Source organism: Coenobita brevimanus, chromosome 69 (assembly GCF_032717465.1).
Source record: "Coenobita brevimanus isolate Jiangsu-jjx chromosome 69, ASM3271746v2, whole genome shotgun sequence".
Taxonomy (NCBI): domain Eukaryota; kingdom Metazoa; phylum Arthropoda; class Malacostraca; order Decapoda; family Coenobitidae; genus Coenobita; species Coenobita brevimanus.
This window is the reverse complement of record NC_137022.1, coordinates 16,078,528-16,097,759: the sequence shown is the minus strand read 5'-3', so window position 1 is coordinate 16,097,759 and position 19,232 is coordinate 16,078,528. Positions and strand designations below refer to the sequence as shown.

The following is a 19,232-nucleotide window of genomic DNA, read 5'->3' as shown; positions in this document are numbered from 1 at the left end:
TATTATATAAAATAGTATATATTTATATCAATATATATTACCTTACTATAAAAATAATAGTAAAATTTATTTGGCCTTGGTCAGTGCGACCTGTGGCACACTACAATTTTCCGTGCAAACGCCTTCATGCAACTGGCTGAGCCGATGGGAAAGCCTCCTTACTCCTGAGACATTTTTCTCCCCACCCAAATCCTGAGACAGTTTTCTCCCCACCCAAATCCTGAGACATTTTTCTCCCCACCCAACTATCTATGGGATGAACTCTGACTCTGACGGAGGTTCACTATGGACGAAGAGAGTTGATGATTCGAACTTTCGTCGAGCATGTACACACGAACAAACAGATACATTGTTGCCAGCACCCGTTACCCACCTCTCGCAGCTAGGTGGCCCAGGTGGAAAGTTTGGCGACTGTACATAATTTGTTTGTTGTATGTTACATTGTAAGCTGTTTGTATTATTTATCACATTCTGCTTTAAATGACATCTTTCAGGTCGAAAATTGTATGAATAAACTTGTTCACGGCAAGCCACAGCTTTCATTTAGGGGACTCCAGATACAATAATGATGATTTGCCTGGTGTACATACCATTGAAAACTCTACGAATTCTGCTATGACTTCTTAGCTGATCTCACCTTTCAAGGAAATGTGGGCCACTTCCCTCAGCATAAAGAACAATTAATCAATCTTTTGCAGAACTGCAAAGATGTTGTGGCCTTATCTGGTGAACCTATGGGGAAGACCAGTATGAAAAAGTACATTACTGATTTAATACCCAGTACTCAACCAATTTATATCCCGGCATATAAATTACCCCATAGCTTACGAAAAGAATCTGAGAGTTATTACAGATTATGCTAAATCATGACGTCATTGAACATTCCTTCAGCCCGTGGAATAGTCAACTTTTCCTAGTTCCCGAAAAAGGAGGTGAGTTTAGAACCACAGCTGACTACTGTAAAGTAAACCCTGTCATTGTACCCAGTTTATTCCCATTACCAGTCTTCACAGATTTGCTGGAACCACTTGGCGGGAATACTATTGTTTTATTTTCCTTGACTTACATAATGGCTACTGGCAAGTAGAAATGGAAGAGTTATCTCTCCATATAATTGCATTAAGTACCCCTTCTGGCCACTATCATTTCTAAAGGCTTCCCTTTGGTCACAGAAATGCTCCATCAGAGTTCATGAGGGTTATCCTATATGTCATTCTCTTCCTGCTTTTCTAGGTGACATCACTGTAGTAAATCATTCCTTGAACATTTTGCTAAGCTGCAGCAAGTTTTTGATTGCCTTCAAATGGCAGATCTAAAGTTTAAGCTCAGTAAATGCAACTTTCTAAGTAAGTGAATTAAATTTCTTGGACACGTGGTTGATGCTGAGGGAATCATACCTCAGATGAGAAAGTTAAGACAGTTCTAACTTTCCATTATCCACCAGTACTGATGATGTAAGAAGTTTCCTTGGATTGAGTGGCTACTATCGGCGGTTTATTCAGGGTTATGAACAGATCTCTGCCCCTGTTACTAAATTACATAAGAAAAATTAACCTTTTGTTTGGACTAATAACCAGTCTCATACCTTTGAAACACTGAAGACAGCACTTATCAATGCTCCAGTCCTGGCATTCCTTGATTATAAGAAATCTTTTCTACTTTGTACAGACGCGTCCGGGGTAGGTGGGGTATTGATGCAAACTGATCATGCAAGAGGAAACATGTCATAGCGTGTACTACTCATGACCTCACTGTCACTGAACAATGATACTGACTGGGAGGTTTTAACAGTTGATTGGTTTCTCAAACATTTCAGGGACATGATCTACGGATAACCAGAGCATATGCAAATGGATCATCTCACACTTTGTGATTTAGCCTATTCAAAGACGAAACCTTACCGGATTATTTTCCGAGACATCAACCCAACCTTTTATTACGTACCTGGTAAATCAAATGTAGTTGCAGACGCTTTTTCACGTCATGTAACCTCGGCAGTCTCACCATATCAACCAGGTGAAGTTCCTTACACCACTCTAACCTCCTATGTTTTTACCTGTCAGCGCACAGACCTTCTGTGGTCTAAGGCTATTTATTTCCTAGAGTCAGGAGGTGCTTCGACCTTACCTACAGTACCCTGCCAGTGTCAGTAGATGATATCATGTTAGACAATGATATTTTGTATAGGAAGACATCCCTTAGCTACTGGTAGGGACATACCTAATACAAGTTGTTGTTCCCACCGATTTAATACCTACGGTACTCCACATCATCCATAACTCAACTCATGCAGAAAGATCGGTATTTACACATCTTTCATTTTATTTGCCTAATATATGTAAGGACATCAATGTTCACTGTGACTCCTGTGTTCCCTTTAATCTTCATACAGCATCAGTGGGATTACCTGCTCCACTCTTGCAATATCCAGTTCCATCATGTCCATGGGAAACTGTTTCTACTGACCTCCTTAAATTGCCTCTTACGGAGGCTGGTGCACAGTATTTGTTTGTGGCAGTTGATCATTTCTCACGTTATTGTGTTCTCGTAGCTCTGCAAGACAAGACAGCTAAGATTATTGCATGTGCCTTCATTGATCATGTTATCTGTCCACTCAATACACCACCCACTGTTATTACCGATAATGGATTGGGGTTTAACAATAGACTTCTTGTTGAGATTTGTAGGCAGTATAACATCAATAAATGTGATATCATACCCAATCATCCGGCTTCAAGTGCCTTGTTGAAAGGTAAAATCGTAAGGTGCTGTAGTGTTTGAGGTGCTTATGTTCTCAAAGTGTTAGGACTCCATATTATGAATACAATTAATTGTAGAAAACATGATAGATAGACAGATAAATAGATAGATAGACAGAGCTCCAGGCAAGCCTTGGAACGGGAAATGATCTTGCAAGTGTAACTGAGGAAATGTTGACAATACACAGGAAGCAGCAAGTCAGGGGATGATATAGGTAGTGTGTCAGCGAGATAGCATACGAACAATGCCTAGTGACCATGCACACACATACACACATACTCACACACAGGTTTCTAGAACATTCCAACAACAGTGTAACACACGTGACACAACCTCTGCTACACCAGAATTTAGGAAGCTGAGCTCAGAAGGAGGCTAGCTATAGAACCGACAGGTAGTGGAGAGAGTCAACAAGAAGAGGGGTCCAACTAGATTTACTTAGTGTATTCAGTCTCTGTAATACATACACTGCTCAACTTAAGATTTTCTCTGAAGATAATAAACCAAGATAAACTCCCTATATTCATCTTTAACTCCTACTACAAGAATCGAGTCACATTTGGTTGGCAGCGAACATACGGACCTCGTCTACGAATCAACAGTGAATTTCTACAAAAGCAGGCGAGACTCAACAAGATTAGCTTCAGTTCTACAGTGAATTCCTACAAAATACAGCCTACAAGCCTATGAGCCTACTAGTCTACAAAACAACTCTATAATCTTCACGTAACTTCAAGCAGTGGCAAGAAGAATAAAAAACAAAGCAAGTAAAGAAAAAGAAAGACCAAAGCAACAAGCATACAAAACCCCAACACTCTCTCCCGCCTACCTCCATCGCTGACGCAGAGGTCAAGACACACAGCAAAACATCGGAGCCACATTTATAACGCATCTTACCTTTCTTCACCCAGGTTACGCATCACTACTCAGTTACTCACCACAGCTACCAGTGTGGGAAGCCGACGTCACCATGTGTATCTGCTGAGACATCACCATGCGAGTTTGCTGACATAAGGCCACGCCAAGCAACGTGTGACTGACACCAGGCACTTCTCACCCACTACTCATTACTCATTATTCACATAGCTCCTACTCATACTCATTTATTGCCACAGTATTGAGTTGGAAATTCGACGTTCTATGCTGAGGTTTGCCTGTGACAGCTGTTAACCACGACAAGCACCAGGCCATGGAATTTCCTGAGTAATATCGACCATCAACACAGCACTAGAATTATCAAGAGATCTTCAATTAACCCTGCATTTTTCTTCCGAGATCGACAGTTGCATCGACACGCCTCTCCAATCTGTATCAAGTAGCGATGAAGGGACTTATGCTATGGATTCTCCTCTACATAGCAAGAGGATATGCGCACTTAGACCCCCAACACATAGTACGACAAGGATGCCTCATAGCTCCAACGGCCACGACTTCAATCGTAAAAGACGTCATGAGTACTGAAATAAGTCTGGATTACTTGTATGAATTACCTTCTTATCTAGAAAATCTCGCGAACCCTGGACTTCATGATAGGAAGCTATGTTTCACAAGCACATAACACAAAGGAAGTGAATGAAATAGTGAAGTTAGCGAAATGGAAAATAGAACAGGCAAAGTCAACTATGCTCATCATGATCCAAGATCTCCCATCTTATGGAACGGAGATATTGAGCGACAGGAACAACATCACACGTACTCGCCAAAAGCGCGGTTTGTTCGACCTGCGTGGCGCAGTTCTTGGGAACATCTTTGGATTTGCTACAGAGGATGACCTTAATGAAATAAACAACAAATTTAATAAAATAGCTCAGGTACTAACATCACAGGACATAACTCAGGAATGAAAACAATTGTGAAAAATCTGAAAAAGGCAGAAAACATAGCTCTCGAAAGTGTAGATAAAATAAATGAAATGGAAGGTAACATAACACTTTTCCAACACTTCTCGATCATCACAGAACATATTGACACAATTCTACTACAATTAGACAACACTAGAGTTCGTTACAGGGCACTTATGCAAGGAATTTCGAATGCTGGTGATGGCAAGATCACAAATGACTTACTCCCAGTTCATGAGCTACGTCAGATAATTAGTCAAGGCATACATAAACATAAATTGAAGCCTTTGTTCCGAAGTAGGGAATTCATGCAATATTATCCATATTTAGAAGCAACACTAACACCAACATCAGTAGTAGTTCATGTACCATTCATAACTGAAGACCTGTTCACAGTATACCAAATACACCCCTTCCTCTCTAAAAATAACAGCACTTTGGTCATCATCAACATCAACACAGACACCGAACTCATCATGGTCTCCAAGAGACGGAACACTGTCACTTTCGCAAGTGAATCAACGATTGAACGAAAGTGCCGCACATCTTTACATGCTGTTCATCTTTGTCCTGCGTACATTTTCACGTTTCAGCCTACTGATACAGTCCCTTGTGAAATGGCTATCATCAGAAATAACAATATTCATAATCACTGCAACTTCACTTTTACTCCAGATAAGCTTGTACACCATCAACGCATCGGACACTCACAGTTTTTTTTATTTCACTCATAACACATCAGTTTACAGTCTGTTCAGATATACCACCATCTCATATTTCAGCCTCATGATTATACATAGCACCAGACTACTGTGCGGTATTTACACCATCCATGTCCACCTTATCCACCATCAATCACTACGCCATCCTCAGTCATACACACAAACATTTCCATCCACTGCCTGATATGGACTTAAACATGAGCACAAGTATTAAGTTGACTTCACCTAAGTTTGAAACTATGAAACTGATCAATGTAACAATGAAGCCCTGGGAAGATTTGAGTTTGAGTATGTTCAACCCATATTATGTGTATAGCCCAGCACCTACTGTCTTTATAATCTTCTGCATTGTATTTGCAGTACTGCTGTTCGCAATGCACAGAATGCATGGAAGAATTGCAAAATTGGAGTCAGTATTTAGTGGGGGTAGAGTTAACATCCAAGTTAACCCCCCTGAATGAAGTGTACCTATTTTGTATGTATGTATATATATATATATATATATATATATATATATATATATATATATATATATATAATACAAAGAAGAATGACCCATGATATAAAAGTATGGCATACCAGTAGCATTATCTTTAAATGAAATATTAATAACTCTTACCATAATCTTAATTTTAAACTTTTTTTTTTCTTGCATGTATGCATTTCACTACAATAACCCATGTACAGCTCCGGACAGATGAAACGGCTACACCCCATCCACCAGCGACTTGGTTTGGGTCTCAGTGGTTCTGGTAACAGTTGCAGGTGGAGGGAGGGGGGATGTGGGAGGGTGAGGAGGGGAGAAATGTGGGCGGAGTTATATAGGGGGTAGTGTGGGAGGGTGAAGAAGCAGGCTGGTGGGAGGGGGAGACGAATGGTTGGGTAGCGGAGACGAGAGTCTGCTGGAGGGTAAGACATGTGAGTGTGATTAGATGAAAAGAAATTTAAAAAAATGAATTATTATAATATCTGCTGCATGTATTGCATTTTATCTACTAAATAAAAACACTGTCTATTATTCACCACCGTATTTGGGTATCCTACTCATTATTATTATCCTTTGGATATTAGGCAATAATTAAAGATATTGGACGGTCTTTTGGACCCGAACCAATTTTTTCATAACTTTTTTATTCAGCTATTTCCGTATTCCTATTATCCCTCGTGCTTGAAGTCCCCCTTTTTATCACTTTCTCCTACGCATTACATTTTTTTTAGGCATAAGGCAGTTTAACTTTCTCTTTAAATAACCATATTTGTCAACAAATATTCCTTTCATTAATCTATTTAATTACCTTTTTTCTTTCAATATGCATTCGTCTAATAATGGGTGTTACACCTTAATTGGCGCCGCTATTTGACGTTTTGAATAAATTTGGTCTAAATTTACGCATATATTGCAGTCTCTCTCAAGTAGGCTGGCAACCTCACACATCCTCCCCCCTGCTTTCTCCTTCTCTCGCTACCCGTTCCCTCCTTTCCTTTTGTAGTACTGTTTATCTATTCTTTCTCATATTTTCAACCTCATTCCTTCTTACAAACTTTTAGTGCCATAGGAATTTCTCCTTTGTCACCTACAGTCCTACTACATGAAAGTGGAAAAAACTGCCATCGGGAAAAGAATAACTGGAAATTTATGGCGAAGGTTACGATATTAGTTATTTAGAATGAAAGTGTTAGCAGATACGCATTCTTTACGTGATTATCGCAGCCACAGCATTTCGCCTTCATAAAACAGAAGGACTATAGGTTTCATGCATTACCTCCTTACGTCCAGCATTACTGTGCAGAACGCCATGTATAACACATTAAGGACCACAAGGACAGTACTGGTAGTCATCGTGATTCTCATGAATCTCTCCATAGGCTATTGAAAACAGTGCTTTATGCTCAACTTCAGAATTATGTTCTCATCATGGCAATGATAGGCAAAGATAATAAAAACAATATATACAACCAAATTGTCATTTATTATACAACAAAGCTCAAACTGCCTCCGTGCTGCAGTCTCAAGGGTGTAACCAGCTCACACAATCACATGTAACCTGAAGAAATTAAATACATGATCCTATATATATATATATATTTTAAACCATGAACAACACTGTTTGATCTAAAATTTATTGTGTTGGGTAAAGCAGAGGACACTAACTAGCATGGCAACCTACCACACGGAAACCACCATGTTGCACTACACGCCACAGAAACCGATGCACAGACCATGATATCAGCGAAACGACTATGAGAAGAGTATTGCACGAAGCAGGGTTGCATCACAGGACCCTAGCAAACGTTATGTTGACAAGCCAGAAGATTTTTGGAAGTGTGTCACTGAAGACGCAACTGCTGGAGAAGGAATAATACTCGGTGAGTATTATTTCTGAGGTTTTCGCTTGTATAAACTAAACTATTCAGTCATACATGACCATAAAAATATATTAATAATTGCTGCAGGGGGACAACCAGTTTCGTTACAACGTCAGTCCATGCAGAGGAAATTACTTTGGGCATATAGGGTTACTCGATGTTAAATTTCATAAGTGTAGAGCCTGTATGATTATATTATATATATATATATATATATTTTTTTTTTTTTTTTTTTTTTTCAGGTATTTAATTTTTTTCAGGTAGCACGGAGGCAGTTTGAGCTTTGTTGTATAATAAATGACAATTTGGTTGTATATATTGTTTTTATTATCTTTGCCTATCATTGACATGATGAGAACATAATTCTGAAGTTGAGCATAAAGCACTGTTTTCAATTGCCTATGGAGAGATTCATGAGAATCACGATGACTACCAGTACTGTCCTTGTGGTCCTTAATGTGTTATACATGGCGTTCTGCACAGTAATGCTGGACGTAAGGAGGTAATGCATGAAACCTATAGTCCTTCTGTTTTATGAAGGCGAAATGCTGTGGCTGCGATAATCACGTAAAGAATGCGTATCTGCCAACACTTTCATTCTAAATAACTAATATCGTAACCTTCGCCATAAATTTCCAGTTATTCTTTTCCCGATGGCAGTTTTTTCCACTTTCATGTAGTAGGACTGTAGGTGATAAGGGAGAAATTCCTACGGCACTAAAAGTTTGTAAGAAGGAATGAGGTTAAAAATATGAGAAAGAATAGATAAACAGTACTACAAAAGGAAAGGAGGGAACGGGTAGCGAGAGAAGGAGAAAGCAGGGGGGAGGATGTGTGAGGTTGCCAGCCTACTTGAGAGAGACTGCAATATATGCGTAAATTTTGACCAAATTTATTCAAAACGTCAAATAGCGGCGCCAGTTAAGGTATAACACCCATTATTAGACAAATGCATATTGAAAGAAAACAGGTAATTAAATAGATTAATGAAAGGAATATTTGTTGACAAATATGGTTATTTAAAGAGAAAGTTAAACTGCCTTATGCCTAAAAAAAAATGTAGGGCGTAGGAGAAAGTGATAAAAAGGGGGACTTCAAGCACGAGGGATAATAGGAATACGGAAATAGCTGAATAAAAAAGTTATGAAAAAATTGGTTCGGGTCCGAAAGACCGTCCAATATCTTTAATTATTGCCTAATATCCAAAGGATAATAATAATGAGTAGGATACCCAAATACGGTGGTGAATAATAGACAGTGTTTTTATTTAGTAGATAAAATGCAATATATGCAGCAGATATTACAATAATTCATTTTTTGTAATTTCTATTCATCTAATCACACTCACCTGTCTTACCCTCCAGCAGACTCTCGTCTCCGCTACCCAACCATTCGTCTCCCCCTCCCACCAGCCAGACTGTGCTGCTTCTTCACCCTCCCACACTACCCCCTATATAACTCCGCCCACATTTCTCCCCTCCTCACCCTCCCACATCCCCCCTCCCTCCACCTGCAACTGTTACCAGAACCACTGAGACCCAAACCAAGTCGCTGGTGGATGGGGTGTAGCCGTTTCATATGTCCAGAGCTGTACATACAGTATTACAGTTAAATAGTTTACCTTTAGTGCATTTATTCAAATATGTATACAACTTGTTTAAATGTAATATTACTAGATCAATGCAATTTACTATGAATATTATATGTATACAATATTATAATCAATATTATGTTTTTTTCTTTTTTATGCGAGAAAGAAGGAACCAAAGGCCATGAGCCGGCAGTAACAGTTCCCTCCAAGAGAAAAACAAAATACAATAGAGAGCCAAATTCAAGATACGATCATTTTGAGATGCCTGGACACACTGCGTTTGAAAGACTGGAGATCATAGGCAGCAGGAAACACAGACAGAGGGAAACAGTTCCAGAGCTGACCTGTTGCATAAATAAAAGACTGGTAGTAACGGTTAACTCTTGCATTAGAGAGTTGGACAGAAAAGGGATGAGAGTTTGCTGCCAAATGGGTGGTACGCGCCTGTCGTAGAGGTGGAGGAATGCAAGCAGACAGTTCAGAGGAGCAGTGACCATTAAAGTAGCGATAGAAAAGAGATAAAGATGCAACAGTGCAGCGAAGAGACAGAGGTTGAAGGGAGTCAGTAAGAGGAGGAGAGTTAATGAGACGAAAAGCCTTTGACTCCACCCTATTGAGAAGAGCTGTATGTGGGGAGCCTCCCCACACATGAGAGTTGTACTCCACACAGGGGCGGATAAAACCCCTGTATAGAGTCAACAATTGTGCAGGGGTAAAGAAAGAGCGGAGTCGGCTTAGCACACCCAATCTCTTGGAAGCAGATTTTACAAGAGATGTAATATGATCTTTCCAAGATAAGTCCTGAGTAAATAAAACCCCAAGCATGTTCAAGGATGATGCATGATTAAGCTGAATATTATTAAACATTAGTGGGTATACCTGTGGAAGATTTGTCGGGTTGATAGGTGTAAGAACTGAGTCTTAGATGCATTAAAAACAACCATATATACATATATATATATATATATATATATATATATATATATATATATATATATATATATATATATATATTTTTTACCCCAGTCAGAGATACGAGCCAAGTCAGACATTAGGTGTGCCATAGCCTCATCCCTTGTTTGCTGAAGTAACTGTTGAGATGGGCGTTGCGGGAACCGAGTTGAAAGGTGAAGGGTGGAGTCATCAGCGTATGAGTGGATAGGGTTAGATATACAGCTTAGAAGATTATTGATGAATAAAAGGAAGAGAGTTGGTGATAGGACAGAGCCCTGAGGAACACCACTGTTGATAGATCTAGGAAAAGAATGATGGCCGTCTACAACAGCGGCTATAGAACAACCAGAAAGGAAGCTAGCGATGAAGGCACAGATAGAAGGATAGAAACCGTAGGAGGGCAGTTGGAAATTAAAGATTTATGCCAGACTCGATCGAAAACCTTTGAGATGTCAAGTCCAATGGCAAAGCTTTCGCCAAAGTCCCGAAAGGAGGATGACCAGGAGTCTGAAAGATAGGTGAGAAGATCGCCAGTGGAGCGTCCCTGATGGGACCCATACTGACGATCAGAAAGAAGGTTGTGATAGGAAAGATGCCTTAAAATTTTTCTATTGAGAATTGACTCAAAAACTTTTGAAATACAGGACTTTAAAGCAATTGGATGATAGTTGGAGGGTTGGGAGTGGTCACCCTTCTTTGGGACTGGCTGAATGAGAGCAAACTTCCAGCAAGAAGGAAAGGTACAAGTTGACAGACAAAGGCGAAAGAGTTTGCCTAGGCAGGGTGTAAGCACAGAAGCACAGTTCTTGAGAACAACAGGAGGGCCCCCATCAGGCCCATATGCCTTGTTAGTACTGAGGCCAGTGATGGCAGAAAATACATCAACTGAAGAAATTTTAATGTCAGCCATGAGGAAGTCAGAGGGGGGAAGTGATGGAGGAACAGCACCGGAATCGTCTAAGGTGGAATTGGAGGAGAAAGTCTGTGCGAAGAGATCTGCTTTATCAGTAGAAGAAATAGCTACAGAACCATCAGAGTAGAAAAGAGGAGGGAAGGATGATGAGGTAAAGTTGTTAGAAAGATTTTGGCAAGGTGCCAGAAGGAGCGGGAAGAATTCGAGTTGGAGAGTTGAGAGCATTTAGTACGGATGAAATTATTTTTAGTAGAGTGAAGAACAGACTTAGCACGATTCCGGGCAGAAACGTAAAGATGATGTGATTCAGGGGTGCGTTGGCTCCGGTACCTTTTGTAGGCCCTCTCCTTGTTGCGGACATCATTAGAACAAGCGTGATTAAACCAAGGCTTTCTTGCATTAGTCAAAGGATATGAGAAAGGAATGTATGCTTCCATGCCTGAGAGAATAACCTCCGTAATGCGCAAGGCACACTCAGATGGCTCACGGCCATGGAAGCAATAATCATTCCAGGGAAAATCAAAAAAGTACTGCCTGAGGGCCTCCCAGTCCGCGGCTCCAAAATGCCACAGACGACACTTCCCTAGAGGGTCCACAGGCCGTACCGGAGTGATAGGACAGGTTAAGGTAATAAGGTTGTGATTGGAGGAGCCCAACGGAGGGAAAAGATTAACAGAGTAAGCAGAAGGATTAGTTGTGAGGAAGAGGTCAAGTATGTTGGAGCTCTCTCCATGGCGGTCAGGGATCCGGGTAGGGTGCTGTACAAGCTGCTCTAGGTCATTAAGGATAGAAAAGATGTAGGCTTGCTCACCAGGTGGATCCGTGAAAGGAGAGGAGAGCCAAAGGTGGTGGTGAACATTGAAATCTCCTAGAATGGAGATTTCAGAGAAAGAAGAAATGGATAGAATGTGTTCCATCGTAGAAGTAAGATAGTCGAAGAATTTTTGATAGTCAGTAGAATTAGGGGATAAGTAAACAGCACAGATATATTTAGTCATAGAATGACAGGAAAGCCAAAGCCAGAGTGTGGAGAATTCAGAAGAATCGAGTTCAGGAACACGAGAGCAAGATAAGTCGTTGCGTATATATACACAACAGTCACCTTTGGGTTTGAAATGACTATAGAGAAAGTAGGAGGATACAGAAAAGGGTTTGCTGTCGGTTGCCTCAGACAGCTGAGTCTCCTTTAGAAAAAGAAGGTGAGGTTTAGAGGAGGAGAGGTGGTGCTCAACAGAGCGAAAGTTAGAGGAAAGGCCGCGAATGTTGCAGAAATGAAGAAGAAGAGAGTCAGACAGTGGTTCCAGGCACTCGAGTCGTCACCGGGAGAGGGGCGGATGGTGGGGGCATTTATGGTCCCCTCCCCCTGGGGACTCCGAGGCTCAGTGCAGAGGCGTCATTTTTTTTTTTTTTTTTTTTGAATAGGAAGTGTAGTGTGTACTGTGCATGTAGTTTGGTGTAGATAGTTAGAGAAATTTGTACTGGAGAGCATGCTGGCCTACTCTGTGTAACTGAGACACTGAAAAAGTTCAGCAAAGGGGGATGGTCAGGAACTAGTCCTGAGGGCTAATGAAACGGGAGCTCCAGCACTCCCTGTCATCAGCTTTCCATCCACCTCAGGAGTACTGCCCTGCTCGACTAGTGCTACAGTCTACTAACAGATTAGCATATGTCAATGATAACTACTGTCAGAGGACCTCCAGCGCGTGACCGAGCAATGTTAGGACTCCATATTATAAATACAGTTAATTATAGAAAACAGATAGATAGATAGATAAATAGATAGATAGACAGAGCTCCAGGCAAGCCTGGGAACGGGAAATGATCTTGCAAGTGTAACTGAGGAAATGTTGACAATACACAGGAAGTAGCAAGTCAGGGGATGATATAGGTAGTGTGTCAGCGAGATAGCATACGAACAATGCCTAGTGACCATACACACACATACACACATACTCACACACAGGTTTCTAGAACATTCCAACAACAGTGTAACACACGTGACACGACCCCTGCTACACCCGAATTTAGGAAGCAGAGCTCAGAAGGAGGCTAGCTATAGAACCGACAGGTAGTGGAGAGAGTGAACAAGAAGAGGGGTCCAACTAGACTTACTTAGTGTATTCAGTCTCTGTAATACATACACTGCTCAACTTAAGATTTTCTCTGAAGATAATAAACCAAGATGAACTCCCCACATTCATCTTTAACTCCTACTACAAGAATCGAGAGTCACAAAAGCACCTGTTGGGATGAGTGGTTACTCCAAGTTGTGGCCTCAAGCATTAGCTGTAATAACAAATCCGTTGGCGAAACTCCATTCTTTGTCTTATATGGATTCTATAAAAATCTGCCCTATTCAACGCTACAATCGAAACCTAGTCCACTCTATAATTTGGATGATTATTGAAAGTGGAAATGACAGACTTCCAGAAAACAGACTAGTGTATAAAGGCTAATCTGGCCTTATCTATAGAGGACATGATACATCGCCAGCATAAGTCTGTATCACCTATCGGCATTAACGTTGGAGATTTAGTATTTTCTCGTTCCTATACACGTAGTTCTAAATTAAATGACAAATTTTCAGGCCTACTGTCATCTGACAGTAAGTGAGTTCACTCAGACAATCTTAAGGGAACTCCCAGGTTCTTCGAGTGGGAGGAAAATCAGGAAAATGATGCATCTCCTCCTCCTCCTTCTCCTCCTCCACTTCCTCCTCCTCCTTCTCCTCCTCCACTTCCTCCTCCTCCTGCCCTTGCTACCGTTTCATCATCTACTCTACAGTTACTAGGTGCAGACAAAAGCTTCGCTCAGCAACTCGCACCTCTGTTGCTTGTGACTGTTCCTGTCAGAACCACTTAGATGATTTGAACATTAATCAGGATTCCTTTTATGAATGAAAGAAAACCATTCAGGAGCCGAGTACTGATCGCCCACCAGAATGTACTGTTGACCAAGTCCAAGATTTTGGCCATATCTTTATATCCTGAAGGGATAGCTCAAGTCGTTCGTGAGATATAATGGTGTTAAAAGTGGGCGATAAAAATTAGTTGACCTTTGGCAACCATTTTAGTAACCTTGACCTTGACCCCGACTGTCCATTTTCACTTGGCCAAGATTTTGGCCATTTCTTGATATCTTGAAGGTTTCATGTTGATACCGCAACCCGTTCATGAGATATAATGGGAACACACACACACACACACACACACACACACACACACACACACAGAGGCAGGGAAAAACATTATCGCTCCGCCTTCTGAAGGCGGGAGATAAGATGTTGTGGAGAGAGTAGACAGCCTTGCTGGCACTAGCTGTCCTTAGTTCATCTCTGGGTGACAGGGATATACAGTACATGGGATCCTCCGCCCAACGGGCAATTGGTAAACCCCTGGGGGAAGTAACATCAGTGGAGGACATCATCTCTGTTAGTAGGCAGCATTGTTACATACATTATAACATCTCCGATACTAGGTCGTATTGTTGCATATATTATTACATCTCCCTTACTAGGTAATATTGTTACATAAGTTGTTACATGTTTGTAGATAGTACTGTTACATACATTGTTACATCTGTTACGAGATAGAACTGTTACATATTTTTTGATATCTCTGTTACTAGGTAGTGTTGTTTAGATATGATGTTACAGCTCAGTTACTAGTTAATATTGTTACATTATTGTTACATTTGTTACTAGGTAGAATGATTAAATTTATGAATGACGTAGGCATGCAGTTTTACAAGTTTTCAAAGTCTTAGCGAAATGATAAAATTAATGTTATTACAGGAATATTGTATATCACCTTCTAATAACTTACGTCGCAAGTAGAGAATTTATCAATTGTCATGTTACCATAGACCTTGTCCCATTATAAGATCTTCACTTAATTTTGCAATGGGTTCGTACTAACTTTAATCTTGGTCTGCTATTTCTTTCCCAAGTCTAAAATTGTACTATCCTGCACTAGAAGCTACCTTCCTTTCTACGACTATCCTGTACTAGATACTACCCTCCTTTCCACGACTTTCTTATTCCTCTTCGTTCTACAGTCATCCTTGATCGCTTCCAACTATTTACCTTCCCTCTGCGTCACAAAGACTCTCGTTATACGGCATTTGTGTACTATGAATTCTTGTAACTTGCAATACTTTGGTGATAGAAACTCCGTGTACAAACAGCTAGATAAGGAGTTTATTACAAGCTCACAGTAAAATAGTCTGCCCGTCTTGGCTGCCTGCTAAGAACTGATGCAATAACGCCTTCGTTCAGGCGTGGGAAAGCATGCTAGGTCAGCAATTTTAGTGGGGGCATGTATGCATTGGGGGACGACATATATACATCGGGGGTAGACATATTGTGGAGGGGGTACACTACTCCCCCGGGTAGCTGAGATGGTGTCTCCTGACACCAGGAGTTAAATGGTGTTCGATTATAGTATTAAGGGAAGGCGGGGAGGTTTGTACAAGGGATAAGTATGATACAGGGGCAGTAGGGGAGACATGGCCATGTTGAGGGGAGGGAATCAGAAGGATATATACATATAAGATATACAAGGATTAATAGGTACGAGTCCAGTAAGGGTCGAAGGTATACATAGACATAATGGGAATTACACAATAATAGTTTGATACATGATAAACAAGGAGTAGATATGAGAGTTCCATTTTCTTCGTTCATTTTTTTTTTTTTCTGTAGGAGACACTGTCACTCAGTAATGGATTAAAGAAATACCATCATTTTCTAGTAGGCAGATTTCTGTTCACAGATTGGTTATTGTAGTGTACCCCCTCCACAATATGTCTACCCCCGATGTATATATGTCCCTCCCCAATGCATACATGCCCCCACTAAAATTGCTGACCTAGCACGCTTTCCCACGCCTGAACGAAGGCGTTATTGCATCAGTTCTTAGCAGGCAGCCAAGACGGGCAGACTATTTTACTGTGAGCTTGTAATAAACTCCTTATCAAGCTGTTTGTACATGGAGTTTCTATCACCAAAGTATTGCAAGTTACATTTGGTAGCAGCGGTGTTTCGAACCATCAGATTCTGACCGCCTCCACTGATTTTTAGTGACATCACAAGATACACGACATCTCGCATCTCCCAGCCTCGCACCTCCTCAGTGCCTCTAGTGGCGTAATCCCTGGCTGTGCTTTCCGAGTGTACAATTTTTCTCACCAGTGCTCACCTCTCAAACAACCCCACCCACACGCCTTGTTCCTGACCGCCAGTGTCGCCGTCGCCGCCCTACGCACCTGTTGCACCTGTTCCCAGCACCTGTTCTGCACTCATCATAACTCCTGCCCCCACGGTGCCACTTATCACTGTCTGCCCACTGCCTGCCCACCACCATTCTCTGCATTTGCAACTCAACAGCTCTACACCTGCCTTGAACCAACATCTGCCCTCATAACCCACCACCGGCCCCATCGCCGCCACGCCCTACTGTCACCCGCATCTGGTCTGCATTACGGAGCCTCCTAAGACCGCCACTCCCTGCCGGTGATTCATTGCGGCGTCTCTTCTCCTCTCCGCCCAGCTGTCTCTCCCCCGCCGCCCCGCCTCGCCCCGACCCGACCCGCCCCGCCCCAGCCCAGCTATGCCCAGCCACCCCTGCACGTCATACATCTCGACACTCCAGTCTCTCCGGAGGCGTGGGTTCGTATCCCACCGCTGCCACCAAATGTAACTTGCAATACTTTGGTGATAGAAACTCCATGTACAAACAGCTAGATAAGGAGTTTATTACAAGCTCATAGTAAAATAGTCTGCCCGTCTTGGCTGCCTGCTAAGAACTGATGCAATAACGCCTTCGTTCAGGCGTGGGAAAGCGTGCTAGGTCAGCAATTTTAGTGGGGGCATGTATGCATTGGGGGGGGACATATATACATCGGGGGTAGATATATTGTGGAAGGGGTACATTCTTTCTTATGTCTCATGACCGTTTGTCCAGTCTGATCTCTTTTATTTGTGTTTGTCCGTTGTTCAAACCCTGTTTAGTATCTTCCCTCGTTTTATATGTATATTCTCTTATTACACTCACCAATGAAAGAAATTTTTTTTAATCGTAATAATTTTTTTGTCCACTGCTGAGTTAAACGTATCGAAAAAAAAACTCCATGAAATTAGGTTACAACATGGAACAAAAAAAAAAAAAGTGAAGCTTGTTAAATGTGAAAAACAGTGGAATTTGTTAAATGTGAAAAACAGTGGACTAGTTAAAACTGTGAAAACAATGAAACTTGTTAACTGTGAAAGTGACGAGAAGAAACTGCAGCCTGACGCTGAAGCTGGAGAAATTTGAGTGGGACGATGATGAAATGGGTAAACCATGGCCCACTCCACTACTACTATACACAGTTGATTTGTGTGAAGACGTATGGACACCCAACTAATTATGTGGACATTATTTAGTTATTACAAAATCTTGTTCTCTCACGATACCATTGTGTTTCCTCTATAACGAGCTGTTATGTAACTTTAATATTCATCACTAACAAATATCAGTAGTGTATCATTCTCTTATCTATATAATTTAATTTAGTTATATATTCTCCCAACTGTAGTCATGATTCTTGCTTATCCATCATGAGTCAAACGAGGTAGAAAGTCATGAATCTGCACTGGTCAGCTTCCTTCTTGCCAAATCTGCTGAAGAAACTGTGCTATGTGTACACAGTATAGTCGTGCCATTGAGCAATACACACAAAGGAAACTTTCTACCTTTACCCTGGGAGATTGTATGAGAGAGTTAGAGATCAACTAGACTCCATGGCTGTAACCTCTAAGTTCCCACTAAAGCACCCAGCACCAAAACTGCGTCTTTAAGAATAACATGAAATCCTAATGGTAAATCTACGGGCCCACATCACACACACACACACACACACACACACACACACACACAGAAAGAGAGAGAGAACACTTAGTCTTGTATTCTCGTTGGTTAAAGAAGGTCCCTATAACACCTTCTCATTGATGAAATATTTCTAGATATGGTTGGTTAATATCCTTTTGTACGTTATTTATGCAGAGTATGGCGATATTGGAAGGATTTATGCAACACAGAGGAGGAGACAGTACGATGTAATAAACAAAATAAATCAATAAGGGAAAGGTATTGGAGTTTCCTTGCCCAACGAGAATACATTAACATCATCAATTATCATCATCCATTCGTCTTCCTTCTCCTTCTCCTCCTCCTCCTCCTCCTCCTCCTCACCACCACTTGTTTTTTCATCACTTGCATCTTCTTTCCCACCCAAGGATGAGGTAGGGAGGGAGCGGATGATAGAAATAGGGAGGGAGGCAGGTAAAAGAGATGGAGAGAGGAAGGGAGGGAAGTAAATATGGAGATAGGGATGGATGGACGAATGGAAGTAGGTAGGTATGTTGGTAAGTAGCCAGGTATGCACACAGGTTGTTAGACTGACAGATGATAAATCGATAAACTCACCAGCCGGGGTAATAATAAACGTACAAGGGACCTTCTGGCTTCCAATCCTATTGGACCCCAGGCAGAAGACGACTCCATACTGCTCCCGGTCGTGGGCGTGGGCGTGGGGACGGTACACGAGAGTACTGGTACGCCCCTGAGTGCGGAAGGCGGTGGACGGCATCTCCTTCACGCCCATGCTGCTGTTGACACGCCAAATGAACTCCACCTGACGAAGTAGTAGTTGTGATAGTAGCAGTACAATTACCAGTAGTAGTAGTAGTAGAAGTAGTAGTAGTAATCGTAGTCGTAGTAGTAATAGTAGTAGTAGTAGTAGTAGTTGTTGTTGTTGTTGTTGTTGTTGTTGTTGTTGTTGTTGTTGTTGTTGTTATTGTTGTTGCTGTAATTGTTGTTGTTGCTGTTGTTGTTGTTATTGTTGTTTTGTAATAGTAGTAGTCGTAGCAGAGTAGTAGTAGTAGTAGTAGTAGTTGTTGTTGTTGTTGTTGTTTTGTAGTAGTAGTAGTAGTAGTAGTGGTGGTCGTAGCAGTAGTAGTAGTAGTAGTAGTTGTTGTTGTTGTTGATGTTGTTGTTGTTGGCATTGTTGTTTTGTAGTAGTAGTAGTAATTGTCGTTGTTGTTT

The 19,232-nt window shown here is 41.3% G+C and overlaps 1 protein-coding gene across 1 annotated transcript in view; it reads right to left on the bottom strand.

The window, feature by feature from the left end:
- The window catches only part of LOC145406141 (nephrin-like), a 199,006-nt gene that overhangs the window by 81,531 nt on the left and 98,243 nt on the right, over window positions 1–19,232 (bottom strand). Inside the window, exon 12 of the mRNA XM_080277339.1 lies at window positions 18,615–18,822. Within this exon, the coding sequence (XP_080133465.1) occupies window positions 18,615–18,822 (208 nt within the window). The remainder of the gene's footprint in view (window positions 1–18,614; window positions 18,823–19,232) is intronic.